The sequence below is a fragment of the Apis laboriosa genome, unplaced genomic scaffold (genome assembly GCF_014066325.1).
Source record: "Apis laboriosa isolate Shangri-la unplaced genomic scaffold, ASM1406632v1 scaffold105_cov147, whole genome shotgun sequence".
Classification (NCBI taxonomy): Eukaryota; Metazoa; Arthropoda; class Insecta; order Hymenoptera; family Apidae; genus Apis; species Apis laboriosa.
The window spans coordinates 1,733,858-1,760,900 of NW_025220714.1; the positions used below are offsets into that span (position 1 = coordinate 1,733,858).

General features: G+C 31.6%; 4 protein-coding genes across 9 annotated transcripts in view; 2 read left to right on the plus strand and 2 right to left on the minus strand.

The window, feature by feature from the left end:
- Positions 1–1,190: 1,190 nt before the first annotated feature.
- On the plus strand, positions 1,191–4,901 carry LOC122720448 (pre-mRNA-splicing factor 38B). 3 transcript variants are annotated; one of them, XR_006347768.1, is made up of 6 exons: positions 1,191–1,428; positions 1,626–1,909; positions 2,297–2,460; positions 2,556–2,967; positions 3,928–4,029; positions 4,293–4,433. XR_006347768.1 is itself a non-coding variant. In XM_043947192.1 (6 exons), the coding sequence occupies exons 1-6, from the start codon at positions 1,398–1,400 to the stop codon at positions 4,697–4,699; spliced, it is 1,182 nt and encodes a 393-aa protein (XP_043803127.1). In that variant the 5' UTR covers positions 1,191–1,397; the 3' UTR covers positions 4,700–4,901. The 3 variants fall into 3 exon arrangements, 2 of the variants coding, with proteins under 2 accessions (XP_043803127.1, XP_043803136.1); XM_043947192.1 differs by lacking the exon at positions 3,928–4,029 and adding an exon at positions 4,633–4,901 and having other exon boundaries at positions 2,556–2,954; positions 4,293–4,529; XM_043947201.1 differs by lacking the exon at positions 3,928–4,029 and adding an exon at positions 4,633–4,901 and having other exon boundaries at positions 2,309–2,460; positions 2,556–2,954; positions 4,293–4,529.
- Positions 4,902–5,159: 258 nt separating this feature from the next.
- LOC122720966 (glycosaminoglycan xylosylkinase) lies at positions 5,160–8,240 on the plus strand. Its single transcript, XM_043948125.1, has 6 exons — positions 5,160–5,388; positions 5,819–6,184; positions 6,262–6,562; positions 7,137–7,405; positions 7,506–7,732; positions 7,848–8,240. The coding sequence occupies exons 2-6, from the start codon at positions 5,819–5,821 to the stop codon at positions 8,074–8,076; spliced, it is 1,392 nt and encodes a 463-aa protein (XP_043804060.1). The 5' UTR covers positions 5,160–5,388; the 3' UTR covers positions 8,077–8,240.
- Positions 8,241–8,396: 156 nt separating this feature from the next.
- Positions 8,397–27,043, minus strand: part of LOC122720949 (protein sickie) — a 156,444-nt gene continuing 137,797 nt past the window's right edge. For all 4 annotated transcript variants that reach the window (XM_043948106.1, XM_043948097.1, XM_043948088.1 and 1 more), the window contains 7 exons: positions 14,948–15,031; positions 12,357–13,004; positions 11,725–12,260; positions 11,036–11,566; positions 10,729–10,931; positions 10,286–10,653; positions 8,397–10,116 (listed from right to left, as the gene is read on the minus strand). In XM_043948106.1, the coding sequence (XP_043804041.1) occupies positions 9,958–10,116; positions 10,286–10,653; positions 10,729–10,931; positions 11,036–11,566; positions 11,725–12,260; positions 12,357–13,004; positions 14,948–15,031 (2,529 nt within the window). In that variant the 3' untranslated portion in view covers positions 8,397–9,957. The remainder of the gene's footprint in view (positions 10,117–10,285; positions 10,654–10,728; positions 10,932–11,035; positions 11,567–11,724; positions 12,261–12,356; positions 13,005–14,947; positions 15,032–27,043) is intronic.
- Positions 13,680–14,501, minus strand: LOC122720973. Its single transcript, XM_043948137.1, has 2 exons — positions 14,414–14,501; positions 13,680–14,323 (listed from the first exon to the last, which is right to left on the minus strand). Exons 1-2 carry the CDS (start codon positions 14,499–14,501, stop codon positions 13,725–13,727), a joined length of 687 nt encoding a protein of 228 aa, XP_043804072.1. The 3' UTR covers positions 13,680–13,724.

Consider the following 27,043-nt stretch of genomic DNA (forward strand, 5'->3'; position numbering starts at 1 on the left):
AAAATATGTTTTATACTAAGAGTTAATACTAAAAATTAATTCTAATCCTATTTTATTCTTTGTCTTATTATTTTCTGTCTTTTCTTTATATTTCATTTGCGGCACTTTGAAAATGGCTAATTTTAATATTTTTATAATTTCTCTATTTTTTTTCTACTCTTTTTATTTATAGTTTAAAAAATGTATAATATATTATAAATTTTTATTATATTATTTATATATAAATTTATATAAATATATTATATATATATATATTTATATTTATATTAATATTTATAATTCTATACTAATACAAATAAATTTAGTTTTATTAAAATTATATTTAAATTCATTTTTATGATAAAAGTCGAAATTATTTTTATTATAATATAATATACGAACGTAATTTTTATTTTATAAATAATTCAATTCATACATAAGTCTATTATTCCTAGCAATCAAAAGAACTATGAATACAATATATATAATTCAAAGAAATATTAAAAAAATTATCTTTATTTATTAATTTTATTATTTCTTATGATTGAATTAAATATAATTCCTGTATTTATTATATCTAAATCATAAAGAACATACTAAATACTAATTTTTTATCGGTATTTCAGAACACATAAGTGTTAAACGTTAAATCTATTTTATATCTCATCTGTGATTAAAAATCACAGAATTTTGTCACGTGATATAGTTTGTTTATTTCCGATATTTCTTGATGAACAAATAATCGCATAAATGTATATATATATAAAATTTATTAAGTTTAAATTATATGTTTATTTTTTTATATTATAAAAAAAGAAATAAATATATTTAAATATCAAATAAATTTATGATATTATATTTTTATAAGAGAATATAAAGTAAAAATAAATATAATTTCATACTTTCTTTAAAATTCTTTTTACTATACATTATTTTATATGTAATTTAAAATATTGAAATATTTATAATTTGTATATATATATGTATATATTTATATATATATGTATTTATTTTGTTTTAATATTTATTTATTGAGATTTAAAGAACTTAAATAATTCTATTTTAGTTATTTTTTTAATGTTCATTCATTCAAAAAATGAAATTTTAGTAATTTACTTTTAAATGAAAATAATACACAAACGAATGAAACCGGATGTATACATTTCTTAGACATGCGCATTACAGTATTGTGTCTTTTTTTTCGCTTCCCGTTGACGTCAGTTTTCCATACACTTGCAGAAAAAAAAGTTACGCGAGCTTTTAAAATTTGTATTTAATTATTTTGAATGCGCAAATATACTTATTTTCTCTTATATTTATGAACTTTATAAATCTTGTATGAAATACAAAATTTGTCTGGTGAGTCTAATCTGTTGAATTTCATTGTAAGATTTATATTGCAAGTTTACGATACAAACATGCAAGTGCAAGAAACGGAAGGAGCTGATGGTAAGTAAATATATTTAGCATTGTTTTATAATATTTATATTTTTTTTTTTATGATATTTTGTTTTTATAATGTTTGATAAATATAATACTTTATAACCTGTTATGATCGCTCATGATACGCTTAACCTCTACTACATGATTATACATTGATTACTGTTATGATTTACTAAATATATAAATGAGACATTTGTACATAGGTTCACCATGGAATAATTCCAGTGGTTGTGATGAAGAACGTAGACCTACTCAAAAGGAGGGTAAAAAATCAAATATATTACCTCTTTGGGGAAATGAAAGGACTATGAATTTAAATCCATTAATTTTAACAAATATACAGTCATCACATTATTTTAAAGTAAATTTATATGAATTGAAGACATACCACGAGGTTATTGATGAAATTTACTACAAGGTATCTCATTTGGAACCATGGGAAAAAGGAAGCAGGAAAACAGCAGGCCAAACTGGCATGTGTGGAGGCGTGAGTATGTTTTTTAATACATTACTAATTTTTAATTGTTATTTATTAATTTAAAATTAAGATGATCATAAAATTATTATCATATACGTAGAAATAGTCCAAATTTATAGCATTTTAGAGGACCTGGACACTATGAAATGAGAACTGCTAATAAAAATAAAAAAGGTGAAAGCATTTAAACTAAATCATTTAAAGTGAGAGTTCTAAATATTTTAGACTTTCATTATTATTGTATAATCAGACATCAATATCAAAATGTTGGGCTCAGATATGAATACAGATATTAATACTTAATACCATACTTAATTGCAGAGTAGCATGTTCTCGGTCAATATATTATAATATAATATGTATGTGATTAATTGACATAGGGGGGTGTAAATTTAGCGGTTCATGCAGGTCCGAGGAGTTGGTGCTGGTGGAATTGTTTCAACGGCTTATTGTCTACTATATAAACTCTTCACCTTGAGGTTAACACGGAAACAATTAAATGGTCTTATCAATCATCCTGATTCACCATATATTCGAGCATTAGGATTTATGTATATTAGGTAAGTATATTAAAATATTAAATTTTATCATGAAATTATTTAATAATTTCATAATATTAATTTTATTATATTGCATATGTTATTATTATTAATAGATATACACAACCACCGGCAGATTTATTTAATTGGTATAGTGATTATTTAGAAGATGAAGAAGAATTAGATGTAAAAGCTGGAGGAGGACAAGTAATGAAAATGGGTGATATTCTTAAACAATTCCTGACAAAATTAGAATGGTTTTCAACATTATTTCCAAGAATACCAGTGCCTATTCAAAAAGAACTTGAACATCGATTAGCAGAAAGGTTTCCTCAACAGTCTATGAATGCTCGAAATGCAAAACCACCTATTATCTTAAATAGTCATGGAAAATATAGTAATAGTAGTAGTAGAAAAGATAATGGCAATCTTACCTCACGGAATCAACCACGACATATCCCAGATAGTGAAGCTCAATGGGGTGAGGCTGAAAGAACAAGCCACTGGCGAGCCAGGTGCGTCTACGTGGTATGAATACAATCACGTTATTAATTTATATAAGGTTAATAATATTCTATGAACTTGTTAGGGAAATTGGGTGAAGATTAAAGACGTACCATCTCCAGGAAAATACTCTTGATCTCAGTGTATCATCATTCAGTTTTCTTTTGTATATATGTTCTTATTTGATTTTTGTACAGTTATTTGTTTTATAAATTTAGTCCAATATCATATTTTTATATGCTATTGAAAATTAAATATTTATATGCTATTAAAAAATAAATAAATTAATAAATTTATCAAATTTTTTACAAAAGCAATATTGACAAACTAAATAATTTAAAATTGTTTAAAAATTATATCAATATTTATAATAACTGTACATTGATTATTTTACATATTGGATATCAAGGAATATGAGATTTTTAAATATATATAAATTTCAGGTAATAATAAGAAAGTTCTGTCTTTTTTCTTATGACAGGAAAAAAAAAATGTAGAAAAAGATAGAAAAAAATTATTCTATTTATCACACTAAAATAGTTAAGTTCATAGCTTTCATAATAGAAAACATGTTTATAAATGAGTTTTATAAAATTCATGATTTCATAATGTAAAAATTTTAATATTATTTTTATAATTTCTTTGTTCTTGATCTGTTCTTAATTTTATAGATGATAGCATAGCCTTAAAAAAATATAATAATAATGATAATAATTAAAAGTACTAAGAAAAATATAGAGTATATAAGTTTTTATTGTATTTTTTATTATTTATATATATATTATATTATATATTTTTTATTATATGCTATATATACATTAATAGCATATAAATGCATTATTATGAAACAGGAATGTTTTTTTTTTAATAATGACTGCTTTTTCAATTACAAATGCTTCGTAATTATTTTATAATGGATTATAATAACTATTCATTGTATGAGCAATTTGAATTGCAGTTCACTATACATACAATTTTTTTCAGTTTAAGGAAACCATCAGCTGCTTCAACAGTGCAGAAATAGAGAGACGGTGAAAGTGGAATGATTGTTTTCTACCTCTTCAAAAGTTGTTTTTCATTAAGCGCGTGAGAATAATTATTTTCATATATAAAGTGATCTTTTTCTACATTTTTATGTGTCTTTTTCTTTCATCTTTTCTTTCATGAAAAGATTATATCTTATCTCATATTTGAAAAATTACTACAAAGAGATAATATCGAAATGTTAAAAATGTCTAATTTCTTGGTATTTTCCATTATAAAGTGCAATATATATGTACAGGCTAATATTTTTAAAATATTATATTCATTAATTCAACATTACTTCCCTTCGAATAATATTGTTCCAGATCTGATGAAGATCGCAAGGACAAATACAGGGATCGAGACCGTGAGCGAGATCGCATAAGAGACAGAGAGCGAGAACGTGCACGAGAAAGAGATCGAGAAAGAGATCGACATTGTAGACGATCGAACAGCCGTGATCGAAGTCGAAGACAAAGAGATTACAGAAGTCGTAGCAGAGACAGATCACATAGAGATAGAAGTAAAGATCGTTATCGTGATAAAGATCGTCATCGGGACAGGTAATATATATGTGTACATATATTATGCACAATATAATATAATATATATGAATAAAAAAAAAATAAATAGATATTTAATTATATAAATTCTTTTTAATTGTAGAAGGGGGTCGCCATATGATTATGCTACAGAATTAGCTCGGGAAAGAGAGAGACAACGAAGAGAATGAAAATATATGCTGGAATGTATATATTGATATAAATGTTTGTACGAGTGTAACTATAGACATAAAAACAATTTAGAACCGAGCCATTCGAACACCACCACATTTTGAAAAAAAATTTACTCCATTTGGAGTATAGCCTAAATTTGATTTGATTATATTCACCATGTAGTTTACATGTTTTTATAAAATAAATTCAAGATTATAACCATTGTTTTATAATTTTTTATCCTTGTCTAATTTTTTTAAATATATGTATATATATATATATATATATATATATATATATAAAATCATTAAAAATATTTTTTATAGTTTTTAAAATTTTTATATATAATAGTTATAAATATATATGTATATATATATATATTTCTAATGATTTTGTTCTTAATATGTGTATAATATATATGAATTACATTTGAATTCTAATAATTAAAATATTAAAAAATTGAAATCTTTTAATATCTTTAAAATTATTTAATATTGATTAAATTTTATCGAAAATATTTATTCACGATCATTGTAATCCAATGCTTTACACAGCACTTGAATAAGCAAGTACTTTAGATTGAAGTTAAAAATGGCGACCTACACTTGCCGCTTCATTCTTGGATGCGATTAAACAGAAGATTTATCGAAACATGAGGAAAATATCCATTACTAGGTGACAACAATTGCGTGGCCAATTTTTAAAGGTGATACTAGTAAATGTTTTTCTTTAAAGTTTTATAAAAGAAATTTTCAGTGTTTTTTAATTCAATTTATAGCTTTATATATACTTTTGTTGCAACAATATAATTGTGTTGCATGCAATGTTTATTAGTTTTCCATTAGTTTTTAATTTAGTTATAATCATTATATTTAATTTAAAAGTTTGATTTTTATAATATCGATAATATTAGTTCAATTTTTTTTATATACATTTTCTTATACATATATTAAAAATACTTATTATATTACATATTAGATAATCATGATAAAAAAAATTCACAAAGAATATAAATAGTATAGGTATGAATTGATTTTTAAGTTATAAAGTTTTTATACGTTATAATATCTAGGTAAAATAATTGCACGCCATCTATGTTTTGTTCATTCAATCAAAATCTTAAATTTCGTTTACAGATGATTGGCCGACGCTGTGCTCTCATCGCTTTGGGCGGTCTTTTGATTCTTGTCCTTAGCGTCAATTTATATTTTATTCGAATGATCGTTGAGAGCTCGTCGCAAAAAACTTCTAAAGGCATGCCTACTTCACAATTGAAACCAGAACAAGAACAGTTAATATTTCAAGCAGAACAAAATTTACAAGCTTCACGAAAATCGGTTGCGAAAGATATGATAAAAAAAATTAAAGAAGAAATACAAATATTACCATCAAGATATTTTAAACAAAATACTAGCTATACAGTAGTAATGGAAAGATTGTTAACTGAATTAAAGATAATGCCTAACGTTCAAAAAAATATATGGAGTATTCCTAATAGTAATGTTAGCATTGTAGCAAAATATTTAAATAATGTAAAGCGATGTCTTTTCTTTGTTGTTCCAAATATTAATATTTTTAGTGGCCTGATGCACATCAGTTAATACCACCAGTTGCACCCGAATTAGGAACAATTCTGGATATTTTGCGTAAATCAAAAGTGATACGCGCGGATAACGCACCACTTGGTACGCAATTGAAATTGATGTTAACTTTGGAACATGGAACGAAAGCGATGTTTAAGCCTCAGTGGTATTCTAGGGACGCTATTATTCGAGGACCTGTTTATCACGGAAAAGATCGACATAATGCCGAAGTAGTAGCATTCCATTTATCTTCCTTATTGGCCTTACGAAGAGTACCGCTTACAGTTATTAGAAAATGTATATATTTTGTTATAAATATAATAATATAATTTATAACAAAAATTCATATATATTAAGTAAATGAATTTGAAAAGAATTTATAATTTTTAAGATAGTATTTGATAAATAAAAAAAATTCTGATAAATATAAATTGAAAAAATTAATATTTTCAAAATTATAAAAAAAAATTTTTTATTTCATTATTCATTAAAATTTTAAAAACAATTTTGTGATGAAGATATCATAATAAATGTATATAAAAATTAAAAGAGAATATTTCTGAAATCTGAAATTTCTGAAATAGAAAAATTTTTGTAATCAAGAAAAGAAAAAATAAAATTATAAAGTAATTATTATAAAATAATTCATTTTTTTTTAATTTTTAAAATAAACATCCGTTTTAACTGAAATAAAAAATTATTTATAACTTTGAAAATATTAATTTTTTAACTCATATCTATTAGAATTTTTTTTTCTTTAAATATTACTTATCTTAAAAATTTCGAATTTTTTTTTTATCATTTTGTATAATATGATTTGAAATATTTTATTATTATATATTATATTATATTTATATGCAATTCTTTTTAGTTGATTTAAGGAATGAAATTCGGCCATATGCAACTCCTGAACTTTATGCTACTATATATCAAGATGGTAATGATACTTGTCTTTATGGTGTTTGCCATTATTGCTCTCCTGCAGATCCAGTGTGTGGAGTAGGGGATATTTTAGAAGGTGCTTTAATTTCCTGGTTGCCTCGATATTTAAAACTTGTAAAACATCGTCATCCATGGCAAAGAACTTATAAAAAAAACAAACTTGCAACATGGGAAACCGATGATAACTATTGTGAAAAAGTAAGTATATTACATAAATGTAAGTAATTAAATTTCTTTCTTTGTCTCTTTTTCTTTGAAAGTAATATTTGTAAAAGTATTGAAATATTTGATTTTTTAGGTGAAAGATTCTAAGGCATATTCTCCACAAACATCGAGTAGACTTTTAGATTTAGTAGATACTGCGATCTTTGATTTTTTGATGGATAATGGTGATCGCCATCATTACGAATTAGCACAGAATAATTTTCATAATCCAGCTGTATTGTTAATTGATAACGGGAAAAGTCTTGGAAACCCTGATATAGATCATTTTGATATTTTAGCACCTCTATATCAGTGTTGTATGTGCGTATTTATATTTGTATTAATTTAATTCATTTATAATAAATAATTGCAATATTTTCATCAAAATTTATTTTCTAAGATCCTTTGAATTATTTTTTTTTTTTTTTGATTTTAGGATTCATAAAACTACTTGGGATCGTTTAAAATTATTTAGTGGTGGCACTTTGAGCATAGCGCTTTCAAAACTAGTCGCTCATGAATCAATAATGGCTGATGTTCAACCCCTTATTACCGAGGTCCATTTAAGTGCTATGGATAGAAGATTACTTACTATTTATGCAGTTGTAGAATATTGTTTAAAAAATAAGAAATATGCTTCCAATGTTATTTTAGATCATCGGTAGCCTATACTTTGTGCAATATTCATTGCAATTCACTTTTAATGTTTGAAATATTAGAGACATATTTATATTTTAAATGATATTTGAACCATATTTTTTTAATATTACGATGAATTATATTTAATATTTAATGAAATCTTGTTTAAAATTGTTTCTATTTACTGTAACTGTATTTTTTAATAATATTTATGCACAAGTAGTATATATTTCTGACTTAAATAAAATAGCTTTTTATACGTATTCGAGATTTAATGTCTGTAAAAAAAATCACAAAACTATCATATAAAATGGAAAAATGAGATTGGTTAAAAAGAATAATCAAATTAGCATATCCAATCATGTAAAGTTTAGTGTAATTTATTTGATGACACGATAATTATCGTTATTTGAATGAAGATCCAGTGCAGCGTCGTACAGCGTATAAATACGGTACAAACGTAAAAAACCTGTAAATGCGACTGTATAATTATTACATGCACATCATATTTATGGACATTATAATATCGATCAAACTCTGAAATCGACTTCAAGGCTTATCAAACATGTACACTATGTATATTTTATGTAGCCTGTTATTTTTTATCATTTTGATGCGCTATAATCTGACAAATTGCACATGAAGGATTCAATTCCTTTGCATTTCATCTTTTTCTCTTTTTCTTTATACACTTTACACGTCATTTTATTAAAAGAGATCTTGCAGGCTACTATGGGATTTTGAATCAAATTTGTATCTAGCGTCATCATACATTTCATTTGTCTTTTGTATTTACAATGTTACATGACCAGAATTACTCACGTATCTTACTAGCTAATTATAAATTTTATTCGTAACATAAATTTAGCGCCATCGTTAGATTGTGTATATGTATATGTATATATATGTATATATATATATATATATTATGTTATATTATATATATATATATATATATATATATATATATTATATTAACATTTTTTAATTAAATAGAACTTTTGTAGCAAAGTATGTATAAATAGACTATTTTTGCACGCACATTCATCAGTACCCACTTCGAACTGTGCTATATTTCTGAAGGCGAAACAATACTCCATTGAGCGGTCCGTCCATGAGATCTGTATATCGCATATGATAAGCTATTTTACCTGAAAGTAATGGACGAAAGGAACATCGGTTCCTCGATCCTAAATCTTGGCTCAGTTCGAAGCCCTTTTATTTTACTCCCTATAATAATACTGTATATTCCATCAAAATTTCTCGAGTAAAGTCGCATTAAGCTACACTTAATCGTACTTGATTTAATCATAGAAATGTATTTGTTTAAAATAGACTCGTACTTCCATAACGGCAGCGTAGATTATTGCATTGCGTGATGACGTACATATTTATACGTCATTATATCCAAAGAACATAGAAATATCGCTTGTTTATCTCTTACTTATTTAATTACATATCACACCAAAGTGCATGGCGCACATAAAAACTAGAATAAATATAGGCCAGCTGTAGGCTTTTTTCTTGACATTTTTAATTTCATTTTTTTAATGCACATCATTGCTTTACGTAAAAACAAATGGAAGGACGTATTTTATAAAGAGCATCCTATCACGCATTGCTGAAAATATCTTAGTCTTTGTTTATAGCTTGGCTGTTTAATATTTGTTTGATATTTTTGTCATAAAACGTTAAAAAGAAAAGATTTATATCATAAAGATATCCAAAATTTATTTTTGATTTCTTTTCCGTTTCTTTTCTTCTTCAGATTTTTCTCAGATACTCTCATACGTAAATCGTTATTTTTAAAATGGAACATTACAAACTGGCCTGATGTACGATTATATTCATAAGATATTCATATTCAGGTTGTATTTCATTTTTCTTAATGACAATAGCATTGCTAATTAAAGTGCCGATTCTACGCCTCTTGACGAAGATGTTGATGAACTTAAGTCCTCCGAATGTCGAGTGTGCGATGAATCAAGGGAAGTAACCGAATCACTGTCGTTGCTATGAGGACTCGAATAATTGGCTGCTTCCTGTAATCTCATCAACATATTCAGCTGCAACAGTATAAATTTGTATTTATATTTGTAAAATTATGTAATAGTAATTATTAATTACTATATAATTAGTAATTATTATATGCAGATTTTCTTTTTTTTTATACATTTTTTACATATAAATCACATCTTAGTATTAATTGAATGTATTTAGAAGAAAAACACTAACTAGAGGATCTCCTTCAGTGTCGCTATGCGTGCTACCAAGACTTTTCACGCTTGATGCACCAACTCCAGAAGTGTGTCCGGACGTAACAACATCGTAACCAACATCTTCTGGTCTTAAACGAAGTAGAGCATCACTACCACCGTGTACAGCATGCGTAGAAATCCAAGGATAACTGGAAGTGATAAATTGAGCTGGATCTTCCCAAGAAGAATCTCCATTTCCATTTCCGCTAACGCGTCTGCCGTAAAGTGTCAATCCTTCTCTGACTGCTTCCACCAGATATGGTACTACAGAATAGTTCCATAAGTCCGTAAACCATACTTGAGAACCTGTTACTTCCATCGGACAGGATAGAAATAGTCGAGGTCCTACATATTCATTTTCATTTAAGATTATTATTGATTGAAAATAAATAAAATATATTCAATGTTTAAACGTCTTACCTATTGTGACATCAGAACTGCTATGACTTTCTAGGAACTTGTTAAGATGTAGCCAAACCCGGGGTAACCATTCGACAACTGCTGCCATTTCTGCGTTTCTAGTTCCACCACATTCGCGTAATTCGTGTTCCAGCAGTTTCCGTCTAAGATAGCGACCTAAGAATCCCTTAACTGGTTCCATATGATTAGCACAAAGTACCCACCTAAAAATATGATATATATCATGATAAAAATATTTCCAAGAATACTTATAAAATAAATATATCATCTTAAAATTATAGAATAAATTAGAAAGCTAAGTATATACCTAAAATTGTGATGCAATTGAAGATTCGTGGTACTACAAGTAGCCTGACTCATGGTGCCAATAATAGCTGGACAAGATGAGTGTCTAGTACCGAGCAAGCCACTGAATAATTCTCCTAAAGATGCAGCGTGTTGTAAATTTTCAAGAATGATTACCCTTGGTAATTCATCAGCTGCATTCGAATCACATCTTTCGGCGATATGGGCGAGATATTGTCTAAGTTCTTTGCTGGATTTGTGATCTACATTGAACGTGGCTACAGCCGTAGCATCTTTCGTATCATTATCGGCATCCACCAATGCATGAGCTAATTTTCCAGCCAAATAGCTCTTGCCAGTACCACTAGGTCCACATAAAATAACTCTACGATGTTCGGTTAGCAAAGATATTAATCGCTGCACAATCGATCGTGGTATTAAAGTATCGACAGCGAGCCACGAATAACCAGAAAGTACCAAATAAATGGTCTTTACGTGACCGATTAAGTAGCCGCAAGGGAGCAATTCTGGATGTTGAGAATCTGTAGTGCATCTGTGATTGTGTAAATATAAAAAAAATATATATATATATATATATACGTATATAATATTTCTTTTTAGATATTTTCATAAAAATGAAAAAGAATCGTATTTGAAAAATTATATAATATGGAATGATTAAAAAAAAAAAGGCTATTAGAAGATACGTACCTAGAAGCTTCTCCGAGATGATAAGCAGCAACACATTCAACTCCTAGGCCCAAATTTGTCACGGGATCAACTCTCGAAACGTATTCCTTGAAACAACGTCTTACAGTGGAATCAAGAGAATCCCAGGTAGTTTTATTACTGATGCAAACATTCGCGATAACACAATGAGGAGGTTCACCGATACTACCGTCCGAAGTACTTCCAGTTACGAGATTATAGTTGAAATTTTTCTCACTGCCTAGGTAGATAGCGACGTTAATTCTTTTCCCATCCGTATCTTGTTCCAAAGTTGGCTCTCCTGTAGTCGAGGTGGTCGATGGTACCACTGAATGTTCCGGTACATTTAAATCTTCTAATTGGTCAGCTGTCGTACTAGTATCACCATTTGAAAGCGCGGCAACAGTGGAAGCTACTTCTGTCATACTGAAACGTCTATCTGGATCACTAGGTAACGATGATTGAGACGATGTTAAGGATTTTGACGTCACCAGTCTCTGTAGACGTTCGTTATTTTGCTTTAAATTAAGCATCTCGTTCTAGAAGAGAAGAAAATCAATAGAAAAGAATATCAAATAGAACGAAACAATATTTATTTAAATAATATTAGAAAATAAAGATATATATATATATACCCTCATTTTGATCACAGTGTCTTTCAACGATTCCAATTGATGCGCCGAAGATAAAGCCTCGAGTCTGATATCCGTTAACACGAGATCCTTTTCCCTGAGTTGTTTCTTCAATTCCACCACGTCCTCGTCCTCTTTCTTGTACAAAGCCGAACTGCTTTTGCTTCCCGTCAATGGATTTTCAACTTCGGGGGATTTCTGTCCGTTGCTTCTACCATTTTGACCACTTCGCGAAGACTCGTGTTTAGAGGCGCTAGGCAATCTAGGACTGTTCGGCGCGCTCAAGTCTCCGCTAGCATTCTCCTTGCAATCTTCGGCGTCGGACACTGAGCCGTGTCTATTTTTCCGTGATCTCGAGAAAGCTTTCGAGAAAGAGCTACGTAGCCAACCTTTCTTCTTGTGATGACTGCTCGCCGAGCATGCGCTGCTCAACGAATTCAACGAGGTGACACTGTCCGCGGACAATTGTCTCGCCATCGAGGCACCTTGATGGTTATTGTTTCCGGTGCATCCTGTTGTCCCGGAATCGGAATCGCCGAGTGTGTGACGGCGACCGTTGTTCGCGCCCGTTGTCCCATTATTTAAACTGGCCTCGGCGCTCTGTTTTCGAAGCCTCTCGATCGTTTCTCTCAATTCTTGAAGTTCCGAGTCCTGAAAATTACAGGGAAATTAATATTTATCGAGCCATCTGGAATTTCTGGTGTTCGCTACATCAATTCGTTATACGTCGACGTACTTATGCGAGATTTAAAGAGGTTTAAAATTTATTGTCTGGTTATTTCGAAATTTCGAAGAGAGAGGATCAGAGCGGAGTGAAATAATTCCCTTTCGCAAACAACTACGTAAAGTTGAATAATATAAGCACATGGATCAAATTTTCTATATTAACATTTTATTTCACGTTTTATTATATATATATATATACTAATAAAAATTATATACGGTTGATTGTATATGACATAACAGCGCTTGCTATTCGCAAGGATGTTAAATATTTTTATTTCTACGATGATTTGACACATCATTCGACTTCTTTCTTGTTTCCTTTCCCACTTTCTCCGGATAGTTACACTTTCATTTTTCGTGATTCTTTTTTTTTTCTTTTTATATTCATATTTTCTTACATCTCGATCACATTACTTTATGATTAAATAAATCGATTTAAGCGATTAGAATTTCTTTGGACGTATAGAGAATTAAAATCGGGATTTAAGTGTACAAATTGTTGAAAGCTCGTAGAGAAAGCTTTGCGACGAATGAATTTCAGGATCGATCATTTCTTTTTCGAATTAATGACACATTAATGTTCGTTACAACTTCGTATCGATGGAAATTTCTCAAATTTAATGTCGAAGGAGGGAAAATTGTTGGTTATTTCTCTTGAAAGAAATTCTCGCTTCCGTGAAAGGGACAAGGCTCTCGGCTGTGACAGCAGGCACAGTTATCCGAATGACTAACTATCGAGTCGCTGCTCCACGAGTCGGCCATGCTGAACAATTGTTTCGTACATTTTGAACTCGATTCCTTTCTAAGCTTGTCCTCTTGAGACGTCGAATTCTTTTTCAGGGATCGACCAGACGACCGTCCGTAACCACGTATCGTTGTCGAATTCAAATTGCTAGACTCCTTGGCGCTCTCCGGCCCAACTTTCGACCGAGTTTTCGTTCGGTTCGATATATTTTTCAATCCTCGTTCCAATTTCGCGTGCAAATTGCTCAATCTCTCCAAAGTGGGTGTCCGTTGAGCTTTCCGCTCTTGTTTCAGATCCGGTTGCTTCTTGGTCGCTTTTACGTTCACATCTACGTTCCGATGACGTTTAACATCTTTCTTGGACCTGGTATCGTCATTCGATCTTTTACCAACGTATTTCGTGTTGGACAGGTGTGCCGAACTTTTAGACGAGGACGAGTTCGATTTAGCCGAGAAGCTCTCAGAATCTGGTACTCGAAGACCAAGTGTTTTCGCATCTTCTGCAGGGATGGGAATCATGATCATACCGTTTAATACCTCTATTTTATTATCAGGGTAGACGGATAATAACTGCATAATTTTCAAGTCACCTGGTCGATATAGCCTTTGATTTCGATGAGGTTTCGGAGGTAACAAACGATCGACAGTTTTATCAAAATTTTGACTCGCTTGCATCATGACAATTTCGAAACGTTCGAATTTTTTTTTTTTTTTTTTTTTTTTTTTTTTTTTTTAATTTTTACTTTTTTACAAGGTTACCTTATAAATAAAGAAGAAAGATAAAGACAGGGAAAATGATATTTCATTTCTGCAGCATGCAGCGTGTAGCATTTCTTTATCGAGTATCAAGAATTACGAATAATAACCCGAGCTTTATTATTATTAAAAATTTCATTTGGTTATCGTTGTACTGTAAGAGACTTCATATTTTAAGTAACCAATTTTTTTTCTATGACTGATGACACTTTACCGATGAAACTTCTCTGTACACAAGGTTCACAAATTCATTCGATTTACGGGGATCAGATGTGATATTGTTTTTCATTGGTCACTTATTATACATTTCGGTTCGGAAAGTTATCGAAATAATTCAATTCTTTGGTCGGTGGGAAAAATTTACTTACTTTCTTTTCGGCTGTTGCTGTCAGTTGTTGCAAACGTTGTGTCATGTTGGACAACGATTGCTCGAAAGCCGACACCACATGAGCCTGTGAACACAAACACAAGAGAAATAATATAGAGACGAAAAATAATATTGTGCAAAAATGAACGATGAAAGAATTACTCATTTAATAATTTCATCGCACAAATAATAATCGTGATAATAATTTTAATTATTATTTATATTTCGAACATATATTAATAATATATAATATATAATATATAAACGTCATGATCATTCATCGACGCATAAATTTTCAAGTATATATATATATATACACATATATATCACACTTTTAATTAATATTTCTTTTATATTCGAATATAAATATATAATATTATATATATAAATATTATATAAATATATTGTATATATTTAATAAATATATAATATTCAAATATATATATATATACATAACATACTTTTAATTAATATTTCTTTTATATTCGAATATAAATATATAATATTCGAATATATATACATAACACACTTTTAATTAATATTTCTTTTATATTCGAATAAATATCGACTACGTGTGTTACGAGTCTTCTTCTAAATTCAAATATATTTTTATCAAGAGGCTTTTGAAACGGAATATGGATACGGCTGATAAGGGTCGAGTGGAGTGGCCCCGCAGCTATTTTCCAACCTATCCAACTTCGGCCATCTACTAATTTTCCTTTCCTGCGCGAACGAATCATTCCTTTCTTTCCCTTGCCCCTCCTTCGAGTGGTCGTAATCTTTCGAAAAATAATTTCGGACAGGAAAATAGAGAGCTAGTAAAATTCTACGCGACCGACCTTGATAACCATAAATACGCTTATTAGACGCAGAATAGGTTTCTGGTTTCTCGTTAATCTTTCGAGCCAGAGCAGACAGACCTTCCACCGACAGTTTCAAGTACACCTCCCCCTCCCCTCCTCAAAAATGATCTCAAGTACGAAACAGATGTTCATCTCAAGTTTCATCTCGATATAATTTTATTAATTTTTATATATAATAGAGAGAGAGCGAGAGAGAGAGAGAGAGAGAGAGCGAGAGAGAGAGAGAGAGAGAGAGAGTGTAAGGTAACGTCCGATTTACATCCGAGACTCGTAGGCGAGCTGACCCACAACGCGACCCACACGTCGCTCTTTTAATTTCTCTCTTCGCTCTTCATAAGAAGGATGAGAATAATAACAACAAGGCGGGCATTTGGATACGCAAATATCGGGTATCCCCGTGATAATTTTCTGCTCCATGGCTCCTCTTACTCTTATAGCAATTACCGACTATTTCATTCTCGTTCGGGGTTCGAGAAGCTTCCCTCTTACAACAAACGTCTTTCTTCCTCACGGATTAAAAATATCACAAATTGTTACGTTACGTATGTAATATTGTAATTCGCACAATGGTAAACTCTTTCTCACGAAATTTAGCCAAGAAACAAAGGTTTTTATATATATATATACATAATTGCAGAGAAATTATCATAAATACGGATAATTTTCTTGGGCCTATCACAGGATTCCTTCATTGTCGTTACTTCTCTCTCTCTCTCTGTCTTCCTGTGCTACGACGACACGGAACGAGTTTTCACGCTCGTAACTATGATTGCAGGTTGCACGGACACGCGATGTTCTTCCTTTTGTCACGAATGTCAACCTCGCATTGTTCGAACCAATGCTCGAGTTCACTGCCTTCCGAATAGAGATATAAATAAAATATATTATCTCGCTGAATGTCACGGGATGTCCGAATGTCCATAAAATTATCGGATCAAATTAAACATAAAGATCGAATTATTCCCAATTTTAAAACTCGTAATTTTAACTAGAAAAAAATTGGAAATACTTCAGAGGCAGAGCGCGAAATAACGGATGTAATTTTGGCCGCGCAAATCTCGAAAAAGAAACAATTCGAAGATGGGGACTAGGAAGTGACCGGTAAATCCCTGGAAGGATCTGGAAGGCCGGGCATAAATATGATTCGCTCCCACGCACGGCTCTAACGCTGTACTAGCCGAATGTGTCAACCGTACAAATATATATTTCTTTATTGTATCGGGCGTGCACAATCCGTAATCCACCCACATATTTACTACCTTCTTCCGCTACCCTATCCCCTCGTTTTGTTTCTCTCCTTAACGAACAAACGATCTTGAGTCTCGCTGGATTGTAAGTAAAAGAAGTTCGAAGACGACGATGGAAATTAACCTCTTAGCGCACGAGTTAACTCGTGAGACCTGCAATTTTGGTTTTTCTATGTATAAATACAACTGAATATATTGTTTTTTTTTTCAAGATTTGTTAATGTTCTTTTAGAGATTTTAAGAAAATAGGGAATAAAAAAATTGATGGAAAAAGAACTGCTTTTGAATTTTTAATTGGTGGTATGTTAATCTTTGATCCTTCTCGATCTGAAATTCAATTGCATCCATTTTAATCCTTTGCGCGATCATCCGTTTTTCGATGACTTTTTTGCAGCTAATTCAAAGTGATTTCACGCACAAATTAACGCATAAAACTTTAATATTCAACAAATTTTCTTTCCTTATACCTAAAAATACAAAAAAAATATAAAAGTGTATATCGTTGTTTTCTGTAATATTTTCCTCGGTTCGTCGGGGCAAGTATCGCGATAAAATGCCGTTTGATGTCTTTCATCTTTCTTATTTCGTTTCGAGAGAAAACTTTACGATCCCAATAACGTGGGGATCTCACGTTTATTATTCTTATTTTTCACTTTCTTACGGCGATTATTTTCATCACTATTTTCCTTCTCCTTATCGTCAATTTCTTAACGAAATAATTTCATTATTGATGTCTTTCACTATTTTCATTCTCTCTGTCGTCAATCTCTTAATAAAGTAATTTTTATTATTTGATAACGGAAAAATCAAACTCATCTTCGCTCGAACTAATTTTATTTTACCATATTTCATGCTTGCAAAAATCAAAAACTTTGAAAATAATATTTCTATCCCCACGACAGTCAAACTCAGATCAACGCCGAAAACGTAGTTTGATCCGCGATCGCGATCCAATTTGAGATAAAAAAAATCTAGCCATTTGACATTACATTATTTCACACTTCTAAGATTATACGTAAAGAGGTTAGGAATCTATTGCCGCCTGAATCCGAGTGGTGGCGCAGAGTTACCATTCGTGCGCAAATTAAATTTAAAATTAATTTCAAGTTTAAATTTTATTCTCCCGTAGCGCGATACGCGCGTACCCTGTGGGAAATCGTGGTAAGTGAACGAGGCGCGATACGAGCGATTCCCGCGTCATAGGTGTGTCGAAACGTGAAACGACAGAGGGCGGGCATTCAGTGGCCCAGAAATAGCCGTGTCGACTCCGTTCCTTCGATGTTTTAACGATCGAGGTATAAGAGGGGACGACAAGTGTATCGACACACCGATAACACCGATCCTTTAATTTGCCCTTCTTCTCGCGATCGTTTCGAACTCCTACGTTTAATAAACATCCCACGGTCGACGCCACCGGCGATTTACGAGCTTACGTTCGGGCGGCACGCACCGCCCACGCGTCAAACGCGTATCTTGCCACGGATGATAACTGGCGTGGTCGGACTGCTTCGCATCTCGATCGATTTGGAAACTGGCGCGTTCGTGTTGTTGTTATTATTGTTGTTGTACCACTTCCAATGAACCACGATCGCTTACGAAGGTTGAAAACTTAACATGTTTAGCACATGATTTAGCACGTGTCTTACGAGTATTTTACAAATAACTAAAATGTAAAATGATTTTATATACAAATTAACTTGCAAAAATATTATATTATATTCTTTAATCTAGCCACGGATATTTATGGATTAATTTTAAATTATCTTATATTATAATATACGCGTTTCTATGATTATTTATTTATTATATTTTGGAGAAATAAACAATAATAATATTGCTAACTTTATTTAGCAATTTTTTTATTTCTTTCAATCTTTGATAGGTATGTCTTCTTATAATGCTTTTTTCATTTTATAATTTTCAGTTTCATTGTTTTTATTACTATTTTTTTAAATTATCATTAAGTCCACATTTGGCTCATATTTATCGGATAATTTATAGGATAGGTTTCTCATGAACATCCTAGAACTTCTTTCTTTAAAAAGCATTTTTTTCTTAACATCTGTTTCTTTCCAATACTATTTCCAAGCTCCAGTTTATTGTACGTTTGTCAAACTCGAAATGCTTTCCAAGTTAATTGCCTGCTATAACTTTTTTTGCCGAGAATAACTGACTTGGGGGATTGTCAGGTTTTACATTTTTTTTTTTCCAATAAAATATTGGAATAAAATTCGAAACTATCTCTCTCGTCAATTTGTAATATAAATTGTCCAATCCATGTATCTCACTCTCGTTACGTCATTGTAAATTCATATTCATACAGTAAATAAAACTAGCATATTTTTATAAACTAATATATATTTTTAATATTACACTTCATATTTAAAAAACTGTAATTTTATATATTAATTTTAATATATTTTTCTATATATTTATATATTTTTTATATATTGATTATTTTATATTTTCTTTTTTATTCTATATAAATTAAATGCAACGTTAATTTTTCTTATATATATTTAGTTATTTATACATTTTACGTTATTTATAAATTTTTTAAGAAACAATAAGCAGTATCGTTTCCTAAAAATTAAATCTCGAGTATAAGCTCAAAATCGGGGAAAAAATAATTTTGTCCAATAATCTATAACGCACTGAGAGTTTTTAACCCACGAAGCTTAGTCGTCGATTCTCTCTCTCTCTCTCTCTCTCTCTCTCTCTCTCTCTCTCTCTCTCTCCGAGTTTTCTTCCTTTGATTAACATAACATAAGGAAAAGCAATTAAATTTAATTTCTAATTAAATGAGAAACTAGTGTTATGCTAATTAGTCTGTGAAAAAGAGAAAAAAAATAATAATTTATCGCTCTCTCGAAACGCTGATCGCGCCTCGCTTAACTTCCCACCGTCTCGTCTTCCTCCGACATAATACACCCTGCGAAACACCCGACTCGTAGATCATCTTTCACCGTTCTCTTTCGCGGTTTCATTTCGATTTAATTCCGATCCAACAAGCGGATCCACCATCCGCCACGCTCTCTTGATTTCGCTCAAAAACGTTCTCTCTAATCGGTATTCATCGCGTAGGATGACTTATCGATAATAAACGCCACGAAGAAGAAGAGATGCCTCATCGAGAAACCAGCCGCGATATCATTATCGGTTAACCGATTTCGAAAACACAAATATTTTTTTCCTATTTTTATCTCTCCAAAGATGACACGCTATTCATTTGAAGAGAGTTCGGGATAAATATTTATTTTACGCGTGGGATTTAGAATTCAAAAGCGCGATTATTCCTCTTTTTAATTAAAATTATCCGAATAATAAAATCAAAGAATAATTTTTAATCTTAATTCGAGTCGATTTAGATTTCCAAGATTTTCGCTGCAAAATTTCGATGAAAAATCGGTTTCCTCGCATCTCATCCAAGAAAATCGAACGATTGTTTCTGTTGTATAAGCCTAAAATTTATATAATTTAAATATTTATTTTACGGGTGGGATTTAAAAAAATTCAAAAGCACGATTATTCTTCTTTTTAATTATCCGAATAATTTCAAAAAGTAATTTTTATTTTTAATTCGAGTCAAGCTTCCAAGATTTTCATTAAGAAATTTCGATGAAAAGTCGGTTTCCTCGGATTTTACGAGTGGGATTTAAAAGAATTCAAAAGCGCGATTATTCCTCTTTTTAATTAAAATTATCCGAATAATTTCAAAAAATAATTTTTATTCTTAATTCGAGTCGAGCCTCCAAGATTTTCGCTGCGAAATTTCTGATGAGAAGTCAGTTTCCTCGGTTGTTTCTGCTATATAAGCCCTAGCGTCTTTGGACGCTAGAGGATGGATGTTCCTCGCGCGATTCTCCGTTAATTGCAAGCAAATATATGACTCACGCGCAAGCCCGTTGTAATTCGTAACTGGACGCGGTACCATCGATATTCGAAACACGCACTCCCCACGATGCGGCGTCATCGTTAACCGTGACGATACACGCACCACCGTCCACCATTTCCATTGAAAACCAAAGCTATAAATATACACACTTCGGATCACCAGAATTTTCCCTCTATCACGATCTATCACGATTCGCCATCTATCACGCGTTAAACGCCCCCTGAATTTCTCTTCCTTCTTTCCGCTCCCCCTCTAATATTTTATAACAACTCGTGGAAAAATTATGCATTTGCCGAAGAGGAGAGACGTAAAAGTTTACGATAACAAAGCAAAGTTTCGAGCGAGCGAATCCGATTCCCTCGTTTCGTTATTCTCGTTTCGAGCCGTGAAAAAATCGTGAGTTGTCTAGAAATTCTTAGGAATCGAGTATAGAAAGGATATTCCATACTCGAAAATATTATACATACATATACGTGGATATATATGTATATATAATATACGTATATATGTATATATAATATACATGGAAAATATCGTTCGATCGATGGAATCGAAGGAAGTTTCGTCGCACCCCCCCGACGGGTTTGACGAGAGGGGTCGAGCGAGGCGAGGCGAAGAGGCGAGTAAAAACTGGGCCGGAAGCTGGTCCCGCAAAAACGCACGTGCCGACGATGCGCGTAAAATGCATCGTTCTGCACAGTGACGCGCCTTGTTTCCCTTAAAAGAGCGTTGCCACAGAGAGTTTCTTCGTTTCTGAAGGGGAATATTTACGGCCATGAATATTAAATCCCCCCCCTATACGTTTTAATCCACCTTACCAACGGGACAAATTTTTCGATTGGAATATAAATATACCTTTTTTGTATTCACGCCCGGATGCGTTTGAGTAGCATCCGATGAATATCGTAATTTTACGTATTTCTTGCTCGAAAACTCAACACCAATGATTTAACGAGGATCGATGGTCGAAAAGATTGACTTCTTTGAACCAAGCAAATAATTGGATAAATGGAGAAATTAAATTGTTTCTATCGAGGTAAGAAATATCCAAGAAATAACAATTTCACGAGTGTCATAGAGCATTGGATTGTTAATCCGTTGAAAAAGTGACTAAAAATTTTGAATAAAGTTACTTAGAGTACTCATTAATATATTTGAATAACGCTTTATAGCTATTATAATTGATTATAATCACATAACCTCGACATATTTGTCATTACAATTATTCGCGATTATTATGTTTAGATAAATTGTCTAAGTAACTTATCCAAGTAATTTCAACAATTAAATTTTTCCCATCACTACTATTTGAAGCGAAGCAAATTTTTTCCTACTCGAGAAAGATAATTATCCGTAACCAGAATTTACTCGTTGAAAAAGTAACTAGTTAAAAATCTCGAATAGAATTACTTCGAGTAATTTACTTATTAAAATACTTGAATAACATTTATTCGTTCGAAAGTACAATTATTCGCGATTATTATCATGTTTTGAACGATAAATTATAATAAATAATTTTTTATAATAAAATTTACAGAATTATAACTTTATAATGATTAACCGTGTATAAGTTCATTTTTAACGATTCCCTATTTCTCGGACTATTGGAGTTAAGTAAAATGATTATAAAAAAGGAATAAAATTCGCAACAAGCTCTTACGCAATGTCGGTTTGAAACGAAGAGGGTGGAAATAACACGGAATAGTTTCGTTCCGTATAAATGTCTCTCACCGGGCATACGAGACCAGATAACACGCGATGTGAACATAGCATAATCCTCGAAGCGTTGCGACCCGAGCTAACTGGGCTAACAGTTCCCAGGCCGCAGAAGAACGATTCTCCATCACGAAACATTATACTCTCCGGAGCGCATAAGTGAGCACGGAAATGGATATTGGCACATGTGTAAACCTCAACTGAACACATACTAATTTTTATGTAGTATGTATTCGTTGCTTTCTTATTTTTCTTCTTCTTCTTCTTCTTCTTCTTCTTCGGACACGTGGATAAACGTATATTCGAGTAAAACGATACGTTACAAATGCTTGTTATTGGTATTAAGTGAATATAACGCGGCAATTTTAACGTTCATTTTATAAATAAGCCTAGAATAAGTAGTAGCGTTTTTACCACGCTACTACGTATTAGATATGACATTAAACACCGGGTTAGAAAGTATATACGTATATACGAGGAGATAAAAATAGGTCGGTGTTTCATTAAATTCGTTACTCATAACGTAGACTCATTTCTCATGAGATCCAAACAAATTTTGTTACTTTAACAATAACAATTTCGTATCGAATATTTTTTAAAGGCATTAGCTGTTCCATTAGCTTTCAGGCTCTCACGCGCATCTCTCTCTCTCTTTACAATTAACACAAGTAGATAATTAAGAGGTAGTGTACAAGATATTCTTAAGAAATATCGCGATTGCGATCAACCAATTAAGAGGCGGGCGCGGAAAAATTACCCATGCGTATAAAAAGGTTTTGTAAATCTTCCACTAAAATACTTTCGACGATATGGTTATATATAAGGTTTTCACTTCGTTTCATGGGAGAAAAAGTGATATACTTTTAGAATCGGTCCAATAGCATAGCGGTTTAAACGGTTATTTCTACGTTCCATTAACCTCCAGGTGTTATAATCCTCTTACAAGCTTTTCGCGATTCTATTGGAACTTTCTCCGGGCGTGCTAATGGGCCACGTTCAATCTCTAATGTTAGAGATTGTCTCTATGTATACGTATACATAGGTCTTATTTGCGATTAAATAGTTTCGATCGATTTCCTAGCGGAAATCTGACGCGTAATACAATTTTCGTAGATACCTGGGCCGATTCGTGCGGCACTAATCAATCGGTTAATTGAATTTTCATCTTAGGCTTTCGTACGATTTCGTAGGACGACTTAACGAGATCAGAGTTGTTTGAGCTTTCCCGTCGAACGCGACAAATCGATAGACCGTGATCGATGCGCGAATTTTTATTGCAAATATATATTGGAGAAGAGTTTCGAATTTTATAAAAAGAAAGAGAAAATTAAATTTTTTAGATAATTTTTTTTATCGATCAATTTATAAAAAATGATAATAATGTATGTAAATCAGTTTCTCTCGTTGAAAAGCAACGTATATATTATTTGTTCGTACGTCAATCAGAAAGTAGGTAAAATGTGAAATGCACCTCAATAACCAGAGCTTCGACTTTTATTTGTATGAATATATATACGTATATTTAAATATTATGCTACCGAAACAAACGTGTGTATATATGTGTGTGTGTGTGTGTGTGTCAGATAAAAAATCGATTGAAACTTTATACGGGTACAGTGTTTGTTATAGACACGAACCAAGTGGTTGAGATTAAAGCGTATACGAAGAACAAGTTATAGGTAGACTACGTGACTATGAATGTATTTTTGTATTTACGAAATAATTTCGATTGTGTGCAAGAAAAAGAGTGCCGCCGAATGCCGGATTAATAAACGTTCCTATCGCTTGAAATTTTCCATGAAATGATTTTTAAAATTACGTATGATTTCTTCATCAGCCCCAGGAGAGAAGTGGCTACCTTTTCCATTTACTTACTTTCCATAGTAAGGTGAGTATAATTTCTACGTATAGCTCGGTAATAACACGGTTACATCGAGAAAATTGCTTTATTGAATTGATTCAATTCCACTGTATTTTCTGGATTACACAAAAACTCATTCGAGTCGAGGTTACATTCGAGTTTAACGCGACCGAATCATATACGAAAACATATCTAATTAACATTTCCCGTATTTCTCGAAATTAAGGTGAACTTATTCACGCACGTTTCCAAGAGAATAAGTCTGGTAAGGTGGCAACCTTGGCAGCGAACAAAAGTAGCAGAGTTCGTACTTTTCGATCTGGAATGCGTAATTTTCAGATAAGAATGCGCGTGCCTTTAAGTTCATTACACTCGAGCGCGATGTTACTACGAGAATGGTGCAACAGTATGTATACCCACGCGAAAGATGAACACGCGATGACCATTTTAGTTTCTTCGGAAACCTGTTCTCACGTAATAAACAAAACAACAGTAGTAAAAGGCAAGAGCGATAGAGACGAGAAATTGTAGCTCGACGCGACGAACTTTGACGTTGAAGGCCAAACTTGGCGTTCAAATTGGCGATATTCGTAACGATTCCGACAATTTCTCTCTTTTTACTTGGCGATTAGTGAGCCGCGCATGTGCAGATGTATCACGTCAAGTTACGACGCGACGTAGATGGCACGATGGATCGTTAAAAACTGAACAGGATAATGAATTTATTCGAGAGCAGAATTAGGCATTAAATTGAAAAAGTAACTAATTAAAAATTTCGAATAAAATTATTTCAAATAATTATTAAAATGCTTAAATAATATTTATTCGTAGCTATTATAATTGATCCGCTTTTCATATAACCTAACCTATTATAATTATTTTCGATTATCATTATGGATATATAAATTATTATAAAGTAACTTTATTCGTAACTTTGAATATTAAAGTTCATCATCGTTCGTATATAAATTTATTTTTTAAAAAATGAATTTCATATGGTGTCTTTTATTTTTAAAAGGAAAAGGAGGATTCTAAGAGAGTTCTACGTGAGTGAACATCGCTTAACGCAATACGGGGGTCGAAATGTTTAACCGAACCGTGAAACGATAAATCTTCGTCCTGTGGGGGAGTTTGAGACTTTTACAACAGGATCTGGTATCCAAAACGAGTGAAATGGCTTACCACAAATCCCAGTTTTATAGTACGTTCTCTCGACGACTTTACCTCGCCCCACGTGTTGCTGAATATTATGACCCATGAAGGTCACTGGGAAAACACAGATCGAAGGTTTTTAGGCTCGGATTTCCCTCCATCGCATTCACGGACCGTTTTCTGATCTTTAGAAAAATTACTTCGGTTTTAGGGATAGGATAAACAAGAAAGTAATTGACTTCGTCCACTTCGTCGAATTAAGATAAAAATAATGGGATAGTCGAAAAAGTGGAGGAAAGGTCGTTTCTCGGAGAAGAAGTTGAAGTGGTGAAGAGAATGCACTTCTCTTGTGGCAGAGTTACAAGTGGAGGCAAAGAGGCTTCGAGTGTATAGGTAATCGAATAGATCGTTTTTAGCAAGAATTCTTCGCTCGATTTTATTTTCTACGGACTTTTTCCATTAAAGTATTTACATTCGTACGTAAAATGTGAACTAAATAAAATATAATTGTCGTTAAATCTTGCATCTTCGATCTTTGAACGAGCAATTTTCGAAGCGGCAAAATTTTCTACATCGATTCGAAAAAATATCCACATGGATCTTTCATTGGCATATCTATTGATATATTTTTTTCATAAAATGAAAAATATTTAATAATAATTTATAATAATATTTTATAATAATATAATAATTTATAATTATAATAATATTAAATATATTTAATAATAATTAATAGTAATTTAATAATATTCATTTCTTAAATTAAAGAAATGATAAACTCATCTAATTTATAAACATAAGAAATCCATCGAAGAATTAAATAATACGAGTTGCAACGAGTACACGTGCCATCCAGTAAATTATCAGCTGTTGGACGAAAAAGAAAAAAAGCGTCTTAATTGACTCGCCGCGAACTACACAAATTTATACCATTACGAGTGAACGAACGAACACATTTCAACAGTTTTAATTTATATTTAATAGGTTGACGAATGCTTTACGTATACATTTCGATAAATACGATATCTTTAACTTATCTTTTCGAGGAAAATCGACCAATCGTTGTTCCGGGAAACGAAAATATTTAAACAAAGATAAAAAAAAAAATTTTAAACATCTGCGAGTACAAGGGAAGAGTATCATCCCGTTCAAGATTGATTATCGGTTAGATCCACTCGAGGAGCAAATGTTTTCTTAGGGCGACTACCTGCCACGGATATATGGAACTTCTCTCTTGGATGAAGAAAATTTGAGAAGGGTCTGCTGTGCTACCGTGCGACCCCTTAGAGGTTATGCGAGCCCTTTTTCCATTTTTGCTTGATGAAGGGAGGAAATATACGTCCAAATAATTTTGAACGACGAG